Genomic DNA, 12,259 nt, shown 5'->3' on the forward strand with positions numbered 1-12,259 from the left:
TCGTAGCTTCAGGCTGGAGTAATATCAGGTGCATCTCTACACCCTGAGGGCTCAACTCCTACACTTCTTAAGTCCCTCCCCCTGAAACAACCTCCTGCAGTTTCACTTAGGGAGCCGGCAGCGAACAGGTACTTCTCTCTCAGCAGTGACAGCTACAGGGTAGCAACAGTGATCACCTGGAAGGTTTCACGCACCTATGTCTCTGGTAAGTACTCTTCTTTAAAGAATTTTTTCAAATACAAATGTGTTTATATTACAGCTGAAAAGTAAATCGGAGGTTTTCCTTTTTCAGCTGGCTCAGAAGCCTGGGTTCCTCCCAGCAGGTGCATTTACTGCACCACTTAAAGCTTTCGGCACAAAGTTTCAACAGGAGAGGGAAAGATTTTAGACTGTGCCAAAAAGGGACTCTAAGTTTTTACAGTAACTTACTCTTGCTGGTGAAAAATTTTTTTTCCTATAGAGAAAATTAAGGTATTATATTGAAAATGACAGAAAAGCTGTATTGATAGGAATTGCTGCTTATTCTGCCAACTATTCTTTATACAGTAGGACTGGGTTAATCTGAAGAGCCTGTGTGAGAACCACGTATTCCGTTTCAGTTTTGATTTGTTAGTTTTCCAGCTTGTGGGAATGTAGCAAAGAAAACTGGATTGTTATGAGTTACCCTTTCTCTCGCCAATTAAAGTGCATTAAGATGGGGAGTTATTAAGTTAATATTTGCGAAGATTTTGTATTCCCATCCCCACCACCTCACCAGGCTGCTCGGTCCCTGCCGCCTCTCTTACAAGCACAGCCCTCACTCCCTGCACGCACACTTCCTTCCCAGCCCTCGCCAACCCACTCCTCTCGCCCATGTTTCCTCCTAATTAACAAACAGTTGTGTTAAAATTTATCTTTCAGTTTAAAGGAACTGGAAGTTTAGAAGGGAGTGGTAGTTAATCACTGGAAAATCTCAACCAGAATAAACCTCACAAATCTTGTTCTTGCAACACTCTAGGTAGGTGACAATGGCATGTCCTTGAGTTATGCAATAATGCCACATCACAATATTTTAATTATAGCATGTCCTTCAAAATGTTTCCACCCCAGTGAGTGCTCCTGGTCAGAGAGATCAACATCACCAAAGGATACTGCAATAATAATGGAGTGTGCATGACAAACTGTTACGTAGTTTGCTAAAGCAGTGTCCTAAAAAGACGCCTAATTACCAGCCCTGCTTGTAATAAAAGACATTTTGAAATTTCCCCTTTGATCAGCTGGACATCTTAAACAATTTAGACTGCTTTAAAAACTAAAAAACAGCATGCATATATATATATATATATATATATATATATATATGTACAAGTGTATATACATGTGTGTATGTATGCTTATGAATACATATGTATAAGTATACATACACAAGTATACATAGAAATACATTTTTATGCACTTACACATACACGCACACAATTCTAAATTATAACCTTATTTTCTGGCCTTGCTAACCTTTGTGAAAGCAAGGAGGCAGCAGCAGCACGACTTCTTCCTTCCAGTTTAAGCACGCAGCTCTCGCTCTGCGGCTGGACAGGGCTGTAAGAACGTGTGCTGCCGACAGAGCAAACAACTGAGAGCCTCAGGTTTAACCCATGATCTCAGTAACCTGTTTCCTATAGAAGTATAAATCAACACTACTGCTGCACTGCAAAACTAGCAAGATTTTGTATTTCACTATCCACACTTCTCAAATCTGGCATTCAGGAGCTACACTCTCAGTTAACAAACAAAAAGGCATGAAAGCTATCAAAGCTATCATCCTGCTATTCAACATTTTTTTTTCCCCATTTTTTAAATAATATCACAAGTCATGGGATTCCAGACTAAGTAAAAAGGAACTACTTATTTTGATTTTTTTTTTCTAATTCTAGATCTTAATTTCAGTCATCTAAAACATGCATTGTACAACTGCAAGTAACTAATGTTAATTATATACAGACAGTCTAAATTGCAACTTCTTCAAACCATTAGAATCCTTCCAGTTTTATACGTGTGTTCAAATAGTTTTAAATTTCTTTAGTTATGAAATAAGTACTTTTGCCAAATACTCCTGGGTTTTACTTTGAAATTAAAAGACAAAGTGTCCTTTTTGGCTTAGTTTAGAAATGTTCTACTACTGGCACGTTTAAGTCATTAGAAAAAGAAAAGGATTAACCATTAAAAGAGCAAAACACAACATGAATCTGGCTGACACTAGTTTACTAAGGGTGAACACCCTTTCCAAATGAGCTCCTCGCTGTACCCTCTCAGGTGAGCATGGCTGGCTCCAGAAGCGCTGTCTGCAGGCTGAGCATGCCATCAAAAAGCATTCCTAATTCTCTCCTGTAGACACGTTGCAAAGAAGCTGCCAATGCTCTGAATTTCTAACATTAAAACTGCAACAGAGCATTTTATCTTATTAAGAAATGATACTTAATATTCTGCAGAACAGGAATAACTTGAATCAAAGTTAAATACCAAGTACAACGTCGGGGTGGGGGGGAACAGGACGCACAGGAATTTACACTATTAAGCAAAGGAAAGCTAGAAGAACAAGAAAATCTAATTAACATCTCTTTATTATAAGTGCTGCACCTGAATGTAAATTCAGACTTATCATAAATGGCCAAACTAAGAATGCAGTGGAGTTTTGACAACAATATCTTCTTTTCAAGAACTATCAGTACAAGGGCTTCCAAGAAGATATAAAGAACAAGAACAAACTGACATGATCACGTCCATTACAAGCTGTCTGAGTTAGCTATGCACCATTAGTCAAAAGTAAATTCACTTAAGGCAAAAAAAAAAACAACAACCCACCAACCAACCAGCCAGCTACCTATCTGGACCTCCCACTGCAAGTCTTCATTTTTATTTTTATGTATTTATTAAGTAAAAGCATTATTCTTAAACCTTCAGAGGAATGCAGGCTATTAGTTTTTAAATCCTACAAGGCACATTTGTTTTGTATTTTTATTTTATTAGTTTGAGCTACTATTTTAACCAGACTGCAGTGGCAGGAATTCAACGTGCTGCTGGACATTTTGAGTAGTTTTCTTTTGTACTGTAACAATATCAGTGCCTATGAAGTCCAACAAAAAAGCTTTGTTAAAAGCTGAGAATTAAGAAGCAACGTCTCTGCACACTCCTACTTCCTTACACTGCCACAGATTTAATTATTTGTTAATTCTAATCCAAAGATCTTTTTTTTCTATTTATACAGCAGGCTGCATTTTCCAGAGTGCTTTCACAATTACCATTCTAACACGAATTAATATTTCTATGACATCAGAAACAATACGTAACACAATTTCCCAGAATTACTATACCTGATAAAACAAGCAGCAATTCTGTAGCTTTGCCTTCTGTTTTCATAACGTGTTGCATGCCATTTTCTATTAAACTATCTGATTTAAGAAATGCAAAACATTTCTGCTTCAACTAAAATCTCACAGCATGTAATTACTAACAATTCTTTCCATAAACTTGATATTTTCACGCTACTAATCCAAACCTCTATGTAAAAAGCTTTAAAAAATAAAAAAATAAAAAATGAAGCTATCCTAGTCACTCCTACAATTAGTATTCCTGCAGTTTCGGGTAACACAATAGATACAGTACGTGGTTTTGCAACAGTCATCATTTTGATAATGATGCTTATAGTTCATGATGAAATCATCAGTTTTTAGATCTCTGCCATAACACATCCTATAAAATCATGAGAACTTGACTCTGAGAGTTTCTCACGCCTTCAGAATCAGCGAACATAATGGAACAAGCTGATACAAGCCCTCCTGACTTATCTACTGAGCAAATCATTAGGCTGTACAAAGTATCCACAACCTTACTTTTTCTGAAGAAAGGCAGATAGATCATGCCCCTGTAAATCAATCTGTCAGATGCTTTTTTTTTAAAGCATGAATTAATCTACTTGTGCGTCTGTCAAAGCGATACATAAGGTGCTCCACAGCAGAAGAATGTGAAATGTGTTTATCAAGCAGAATATACTATTAGTCAGATACTCCAGTACTCATTTCTCTTAATTGAATTAGGAAGAGGAAGAAAATTGGTGTGGTTTTAACCTTCGAGAGATTGGCCACTCTTGAGGTATCCATCAAGATTAGGCTGTTAGGAAATGCCATGCAGTTAAAAGAGGGGCTGGTCAGTCTCTGAAAGAGCCAAGTCAGCTACCCGAGTGCAGCCAATCCACTCCACCCTCATTTCACCAAGCAGGAAACTCCCTCCTCTCTTTCCCCAACCGGCCTGACAAGCTTGCCCCATACCCAGCCGCTGCCAGGACCTGCCTCTTCTCATTCTACCCACCTCCACTTCTCTCAATAGCTCCACCTAGATTTCTGCTTTCGTCCTCTGAATGAATTTTCCTTCAATTTTCACAGAAAACTCCTTCAAGTCCCCAGCAGCAGCAGGTGACAGCACTGCTGAAAACTGGGACACTTCTGCTAATATGTTTAGGTGCTCAACAACATTCCAGTTTAACGTGTGTCTGTTTTACATCTGGAGCTAGCATTTGTCCTGTTTTACCAAAAAAAACATGCATTATAGATATAATGAAGGGGAATACAGTTTAAAAGAACTGTTTGTGTTTAGTTCCAATGTTTCAGTACAGCTAATTTTGAACTTTGTATTCCAGTGCTACCAGTTAGAGAAGTGCTGCTTTCCGGCACCTCCTCTTCCCTGAGACACCCTGGGAGTTGGCTTCCTCTTTTCACCTGGGAAGAAGGATTGCAGAAACCTGATAAACTGGAAACATCAAGAGGCTAAACTAAGGAAAGCTAACCACAAGAAAGCTTTTATAAAGAATCATTACATTTAATTGTTTAAAGCAGAAAAAAAGATGAGTCTCCTCAAAGAGCGTAAACCAAAGAAGCCTCATTACATCCCAAGACCGCCAGGAAAGCCATTTAAGTATAAGTGCTTTCAGTGCCCCTTTACTTGCAATGAGAAATCCCATCTTTTTAACCATATGAAGTATGGCCTCTGCAAAAACTCCATTACTTTAGTATCAGAGCAGGACCGTGTCATCAAGTGCCCAAAGACTAGTTCCTTGGAGTCCAAGCAGATCAATCACCTAGAGCCTACAGTCAAACCCACTTCTTCCAAGTCAGCCACAAACGGACTGTCAAATCTCGATTCAAAGCCTCAATACGCTTTTCCAAAAGAAGATGCCAAGGAAAACGTTGAATTACAAAACCAAGCAACGAACACAGCAGTCCAAGGTCAGAAACCTGCAATCCAGAAGGAAGTAACCCCTGCCAGTACCTCAGCAGAAAGCACCCTCGGCATGCAGCCTCTTATGGACAGCATCGTGAGGCCCTCAGCTTTTGTTCCTGTAGGAGAACACAGAGATAGCAAAGGCCCAGAAACAAGTGAAGTACCTGAAATTCTATCGCTCTCCAACAAAAGTTCACCTTTTCACACTAAATCTGCATTTCATGCACCGAGTCACCCATGGAAAGCAGGTTCTCCTTTCCTCCCAGAATTTCCACATAAAGTTCCTCCCACAAAAGGCTTTGGTTCCATTCCTCCTTACATGCAACCGATGATTCCAGACTACTCGCCCCACTTTTATGAGCACAGGCTGGCCATCTATACACCTTACTTGCTTCCAGGTAATTCCGAGTGTGAAAGCTCTGCTCTGTCCGTCTACGGCACGCAAGACCAAAGACACTTTCTTCCTCACCCTGGGCCACTTCCAAAACACATAAATCCATCAGCATATGAACACTATCGGCTGTTCCAGCAGTATCATTCCACTCCTCCAATACCATATGGATTTTGTAGGCCCACGGATCCTCCTTTTTATCGATTTTCACACGTAGCTGGTATTAACAGAGATCAAAGTTCTCATCTAATGGAAGAAACTACTTTGTTATACCCAGCTTCTTTAAGTCCTTCCCAACAATATCCTCTAGGTTCGCACAAAAAACAAGCAGACTATGAAAAGGAAATAACATTACTGCATGCCAAAAGTCATTCCAAAGATGACCAAAATGAAAGAGAGAATGCTAAAATGAGCCCTCTTGCAGGAAGCGCGGCAACAGGCTCCCCAGGCAGGCCCAGCCCCACCAACTTCACTCAGACAAGCCACGCGTGTGAGGGCTTATTTGACCTCTCCAACAAATCGTCCTCCACATCACTTGGAAAATATGATCAACCAGAAGAAAACTTTACAGCTTTCAGACCTGTGAGAAAAAGCACTGATCAACCAGCACTACTTCCAAGCGTGCCAACACAGCAAGATAGAGAAGATTCACCTTCCAGGTAAAGTAATAACATCACCTTGCAAATTCTTGTCAGATTCTTAGGGGCACACATAGACAGCATGCATATATTTCATGCAATCCCCCTAAAGTACATTTGCATTTATAACACCGGGATTTGTTCTGTAAGATATGTCCACAAAACAGCTTTATGTACAACTGTACAAACCCCAGCTGCTGTATGAGTCAGCTGCTCATTCATCTGAATGCATCAGGTATCTCTACCACCGTTACCATGCGTGTACCTGTGCATTTCAGGAAAACACTTCTATTGGAGAGAGAGGTATGGTGAAAGGGACCTGGGGGAGGGAAAAGATAAGAAACATGACTGTAAGACTACCAAGCCAGACTTTTTTTTTTTCCCCTCTTCTCCAGTTCCTCAGCCTCAATTTTAAAAAAGCAACAGATATTGAATTCTCTTCTCTCCTCATGTCTTTCAGCATTAATGTCACTGATGAAGATTCATATACACCAAGTGAAAGCCACAACAATGAAGGTTCACTGTCCAACACAGAAGACGACACTGGAATAGCTCCCCTTAATCTTTCAAAAAAGGCTGACACAAATGCAGGACCTCCTCATGAACACGCATACAAAGCCACATCCAAAACGGAGAGTCAGAACTTCCTAGAATTGCAAGATATGCCTCTGAACCTCTCGGTAAAAGATTCCTGTAACACAGTAAGCCCGAAAACAACATCCCACAGTCCATCTCATGATAATGGTGCTGCTACTTCTCCAAAGACAGAAAATGAGAACTCAGGAGCAGAAAGCTCAGGAGCATGCAACCCCAAGAACCCTATTAACAGTGCCTGTGACAAAGCTTTCCCAGCTCACCGTAACGAAGCTCAAGACTTACGCATCATTGACAGCTGCGATGAACAGAAACAAACAGCGGCTGTAGCTCTCTGTCAGCTAGCTGCATACAGCCCCAGCAAAGTTAGGATGGACAATGAAGGGCAAAGTCCTCAGGACTGTAATACTTTGAGTACAGAATCTACTCCTGACTCTTCTGATACTCAGGATACTCAGTGCAATCAAAAAGTAAAAGGACAAAAAAGGACAAATCAAAAAGAATCAGCAAAATCACAGCAAAGCACTAAAAGAGTAAGGCCAAATGACTGCAGCAGAGTCTTCACTTTGAGGAAGAGAACAAGAGTATCTTAATGCTCCACTTTCCAATTTGTTTCTAATCACAGAAATTAGTCGCCACCTATACAGAAATTTTCTACAAACCATTCCTTACTAGATCTGGTCCATGATAAGATACATTCAAACTCCCCTATGTAAATAATGTTCATAATTTTATATTAGTATTTTTAAATAATTGAGCGTTCCCTTCTATAAGCTCAGGTTTTTATGAGTGAATTTTTGCATTCATTACTAAAGCCAAAGCCCATTAGACAAATCTCCAAGGTTTTTTGCAATTGTATTACTGTAAAATAACTTTAACAACTTATTTTTCTTATAAGATGTTTAAGCTGTAGAAACATTACTGTTCAATAACATACTGTCAGTATTTTTCTGGATTAATTTTATTTAATAGAGTTTTTTGTCTTTTTTCTTTGAACAACTTTTTATTTCGTGGTTCAGTAGTTTAAAACAAGCTTAAGATTAGACCTGGCTACTTAGAGTTTACTGTAAAAACTGGTCAGGGGATGAATGCACTTCGCCATTATACCATAATGCAAAACAAAAGTCCAAATGACTCAGAGGCAGAGGCCAGCTTGAACAGACTGACCCAAACCTTGTACAAGCAAGTTTTTCTTGTTTTGGCTAAAAACAAGACTTCAGCTGAACCAGACACAGCCTGCACCAAGTTAATAAGCACGGTTTAGCTTTAACTGAACCTCTATTAAAACAATACTGAAAATATGAAGATCTAAACGATTTAGGTGCCTAATCCTCTGAGCTTAGACAGACACTGGGCAACCTTCAAACTCCAAACCTTGAAGGATATTTATATAATTTATTTCACCTGAGAAAACTCTCCTGGTGAAGGTTTTATTTCATAAAACATGCATCACTAATTATCAGTTTCAGCGTGCTTCTGAATAGATCCTAAAACTGCTAGTTCTGCTTCTGCAACTGTGTACATAAACTTGTAATTTTTCAAATAAATCTGTAACCTGTACCTAAAACGTATGAAAAGTCATTCATGAACACAAATTCACTGCACTGTCTGCAACACATTTCGGGGGGGAAAAAAGGGGAAAAAGTAGAATGTGGTATCAACTCTAAAAATGGAACTTCCTTCACTGAATAATTAATTCAGCAGAATAATACATCTGCACTTGAGCTCCATGTGAGAAGCCTTTGTGATAAAGCTGCTGTCTGGCATATCCTGCACTTCTCCAAAAGACTTATGTGAGCCTGTTCCACTGCATAAACACCTCACCCACATTTCAATAGTATCTGCTATCAGTGTAAGTAAAATAACTGCAGATTAACCATTATTCACTCAAAAATATGGGTATACATGAGTCGTTATTCAGATAATAGAGACTCATCTGCTTCATCACTAGCAGCAAGCCTAAACCTTGGTAAGGAAGCAGAACTGCATTAAACACCCTGCAGCCTCCAGAATTTACTGCTTAATGTTTGTGCAATGGAGATCCGAGATGAACTATTTAGAATGTTCTGGCTAAGATGTTAATTTTAAACAGAAACTTTCAGGGATTAAGTTCTGAGTTGTTAAAGAAACAGAAGAGTAACACCATAGTTCTTTAATCTTCCATAGAGAAAAAGCTTTTCAGATTGTGAAAAGACAAAAATATCAATTTCAGTTTGAACAAAGGGAATACGGCGACAGAAAAAGTCCAGTCAAACCATAACAGTTAGGCTGCCCTGATCCCTTGACAGAGGTCTACAGTTTCTGTTCAATTAGAAATGAAGACATACCACTGGATCACTTCCCAATCCTAAAATTGTTTTGGTTTTTTAATCATTTCATTTTTACAATACAGAGGGAAAAGCAATCAGAAAAGGAAAACCAGCTGAACATGGTCAGCACAAAAATGCTCATGTTCCAAACTGTTACTATTTGGGATGCAAACTCTTTTCATGGAGACAGAATGATGAAATGCATTAAATATCATGTTTTATGCTTTTTTCGTGGAAGTCAACAGACCTCCAGAACAGAAAAGACGCAGCAACCAAACTCACTAATAAGAAATAACAGTTCTGGAACATCACTGAAAATTAGTGTTCAGTCTCTCTGTTCAAACAAGAACACAAGAGTTCTAAATGAGACCAAAACATCGAGCCCAGTCCGCTGCTTGGAAAGTGCCCATTCTGTGTGTACTACTAGATTGAGTTTTTGTCATTATAAGGCTATAACAGATTATCCAAAAATCACAAAAGAGAACTACTACATTCACATCGATACCACCGTACTTTTGCCCTGTTATTTCTTTCCATTCTGATATTGCAAGAACCCATTAAAAAAAAAAACAAAAACACAAATGAACTTAAAGCAGTTCATTGTATAAATTAAACCAAACTGTGTTTCTGAAATTTAATCAGAAACAAACAGAATAAGCTACCAGCCTTAAAGGGCAAATTAGCTGCTGATTATTTCCTATATTCTATTCAAATAATGGCATTGACAGTATAGAAGCATATAGATTATTTTTATACGACTGCACAAAGAAACATGGGGGAGAGGGAGAAATAAAACCCCAAGAAACTAATTTCATTTTGGAAAGAAAAATTTATTAAATAAGGCACATCCAAAACAATGCTCTAGACAGAAGTACCTTAAATATTCCCCCAGGCATATTTTTCACTCCGGAATTAATACTCAGTCCTTATTCAGCACACTCAGATCAGCAAATTTCAGTCTATTGCCATGTATTAAGTCTCTGAAACTACAACCTGCTAATTCAGGAACATAGTAACATTCAGCAACTACAACTCACCATCTGAAATTCGGGAAGGGAGTAACAATCCTCTTCTGCCTAATTCAGCCAGAGCCAGGCATCCACCGTGCCACGCATCGTCAGTTTCCTGGAAACTAATTTGAGAATGAAAACAAGCTTTGTTAAGGCTAACTTTGCCTTTCTGGATTACATTTTTTCATGGTGAATTCCTAACAATTTAAGACACAAACCTTTATCTTCTCTTTACTCTTGTTATACTTTTAAAACATAAGAATTGAACATGTTTCCTTCCCCATTTTGTGCAACATAAACACTGCTGTAAATATGAACAAAGAAGCAAAAAAGTAAAACAAAACCAATTATCAATATAAATGTAACTTCTTTGTGGAAGACAATACAAGGGTCTCATGCAGAAAAGGAAAAGAACTTTCTGTGGCACTGCCAAAGATGCAGGTTTACAGAATACAGCCAAGACAACTCACTAATTTAATGCCAAACACAATCCTTTACTAGAAGGAAAGGTTCAAGCAGTCTGACAAAAAGATTATACAAGCTCGTGCATTTCAAATGAGTGAACAGTGGTGTTCAGATGCCTCAAAAAAAAAAAACAAAACCAAAACAATGACTTGTAGTGAACACAGGAAAAAAAAAAAACTATCAGTGTACAGTTCTTGATGGACTGGGAGATAAAGGAGTGAAAAGGGAAGTCTTTGTATGCTGCATGATTAACAGTTAATTAGTCAATTCTGCATTAAACTAGGAATAGGAATCTACGAGTATGATACTAAACAACTAAACTAGGTCATATCAAAGCTTCATCTCTCCCAGGCATACTGCCTCTGAAATGGACCCATAGCAGATGCTCAGCCAAAGACAAAGCACAAAAGATCATTCCCTATTAGCCTCCTCCTGGCTTTGGCAATCAGAAGTACAGGACTTCCCAAGCCAGAATGTCATATTTAATAACCTCTGATGGGACTCCCATCCATTAATTTGGATAATCCCTTTCTGAACTCCCTTAACACTTCTGGCTTCCATAACATCCTGTGGCAATGACTTCCACAGTTTAATTGTGTGAAAATGGACTTCCTGATGCTTCTCAGTTCTCATACTATGAGAAAGAGTGAACAGTAAACAATTGCCCGCTTTCCCTTCTTCTTCATATTTATGGTTTTATGCACCTCCTCTATATCCTCCTACCTTTTCTTTCCCACATGGAAAAGACATCAGATAAATCACATTTAACACCTCAGCTTTGTCATCTCTTCCTTTCCTAATATCTTACACCCCACTTGCCTTCCAGATGCTCCATTGACATGGTCACAGAACCATCAAATTATGCACAGTGAATTCAGGATCTCTTTCCTGAATAATATTAACTGGTTTCTCACTGTCCATTTTCAGCCCTAAGTGCATTAGTTTGCATTCATTAGGCATTAGATATGTCTTTTATGGTCTAGTTACTTAATTTAAGGCTGATATATCATCTTTTCTACCACCTTTAGCTTTCACTGTATTATCTAATTTAAATCATTACTCTGTTTCATCTCCCCACTGTTCGCCTTCTTTCCAGGATAGCTTTTGAGTATTTTGGATAGAACAAGGCTTGCACAGATCCTTGCAAGACTGTGCTGAAGACCTCACTGCATTGTGAAAAATTATTTCTTCCCTGCCAACTGCCTTTGAGTCTGTGCATAAGACATCCTTGCTTCTTATCCTCAGAAATACAATTTAAACTGCCAGTGATGAGCAATTGACGTGTTATTTTTATTTTGTTCACTATGTATTTAGTGCAAAGCAAACAGAAGAGATTCCCTTTCTCCCTGTCTTCATTTGTTCCAAAGTGTTTCTGAAGAAAGCAGGTCACTCAATTACTAGCTGCATTACTCACCCCTATGACTTGAAAAACAAGGAAAGAAAACGCAGTGAGTACATGTCTTTGAAGCTCCAGGGATAATTGAGATCAGCTGCACCTCCTGAATTAATCACAGTAATGCAGTGGAAGTATTGGCTAAGAAGATACTTTCATTGCAAGTTTCTAAGGCTGTATCTTCTTTTTTAAAGCAATATTTTTTGAGC

At 38.6% G+C, this 12,259-nt stretch overlaps 2 protein-coding genes across 3 annotated transcripts in view; one reads left to right on the forward strand and one right to left on the reverse strand.

Annotated features, from left to right (window-relative positions):
- Positions 1 to 12,259, reverse strand: part of TBCD (tubulin folding cofactor D) — a 108,668-nt gene that overhangs the window by 73,334 nt on the left and 23,075 nt on the right. For both annotated transcript variants that reach the window (XM_048965436.1, XM_048965437.1), the window contains exon 13: positions 10,220 to 10,314. In XM_048965436.1, the coding sequence (XP_048821393.1) occupies positions 10,220 to 10,314 (95 nt within the window). The remainder of the gene's footprint in view (positions 1 to 10,219; positions 10,315 to 12,259) is intronic.
- On the forward strand, positions 15 to 8,633 carry ZNF750 (zinc finger protein 750). Its single transcript, XM_048965438.1, has 3 exons — positions 15 to 205; positions 4,670 to 6,300; positions 6,740 to 8,633. The coding sequence occupies exons 2-3, from the start codon at positions 4,874 to 4,876 to the stop codon at positions 7,464 to 7,466; spliced, it is 2,154 nt and encodes a 717-aa protein (XP_048821395.1). The 5' UTR covers positions 15 to 205; positions 4,670 to 4,873; the 3' UTR covers positions 7,467 to 8,633.

The sequence above is a fragment of the Lagopus muta genome, chromosome 18, assembly GCF_023343835.1.
Source record: "Lagopus muta isolate bLagMut1 chromosome 18, bLagMut1 primary, whole genome shotgun sequence".
In the NCBI taxonomy this organism is placed as follows: Eukaryota; Metazoa; Chordata; class Aves; order Galliformes; family Phasianidae; genus Lagopus; species Lagopus muta.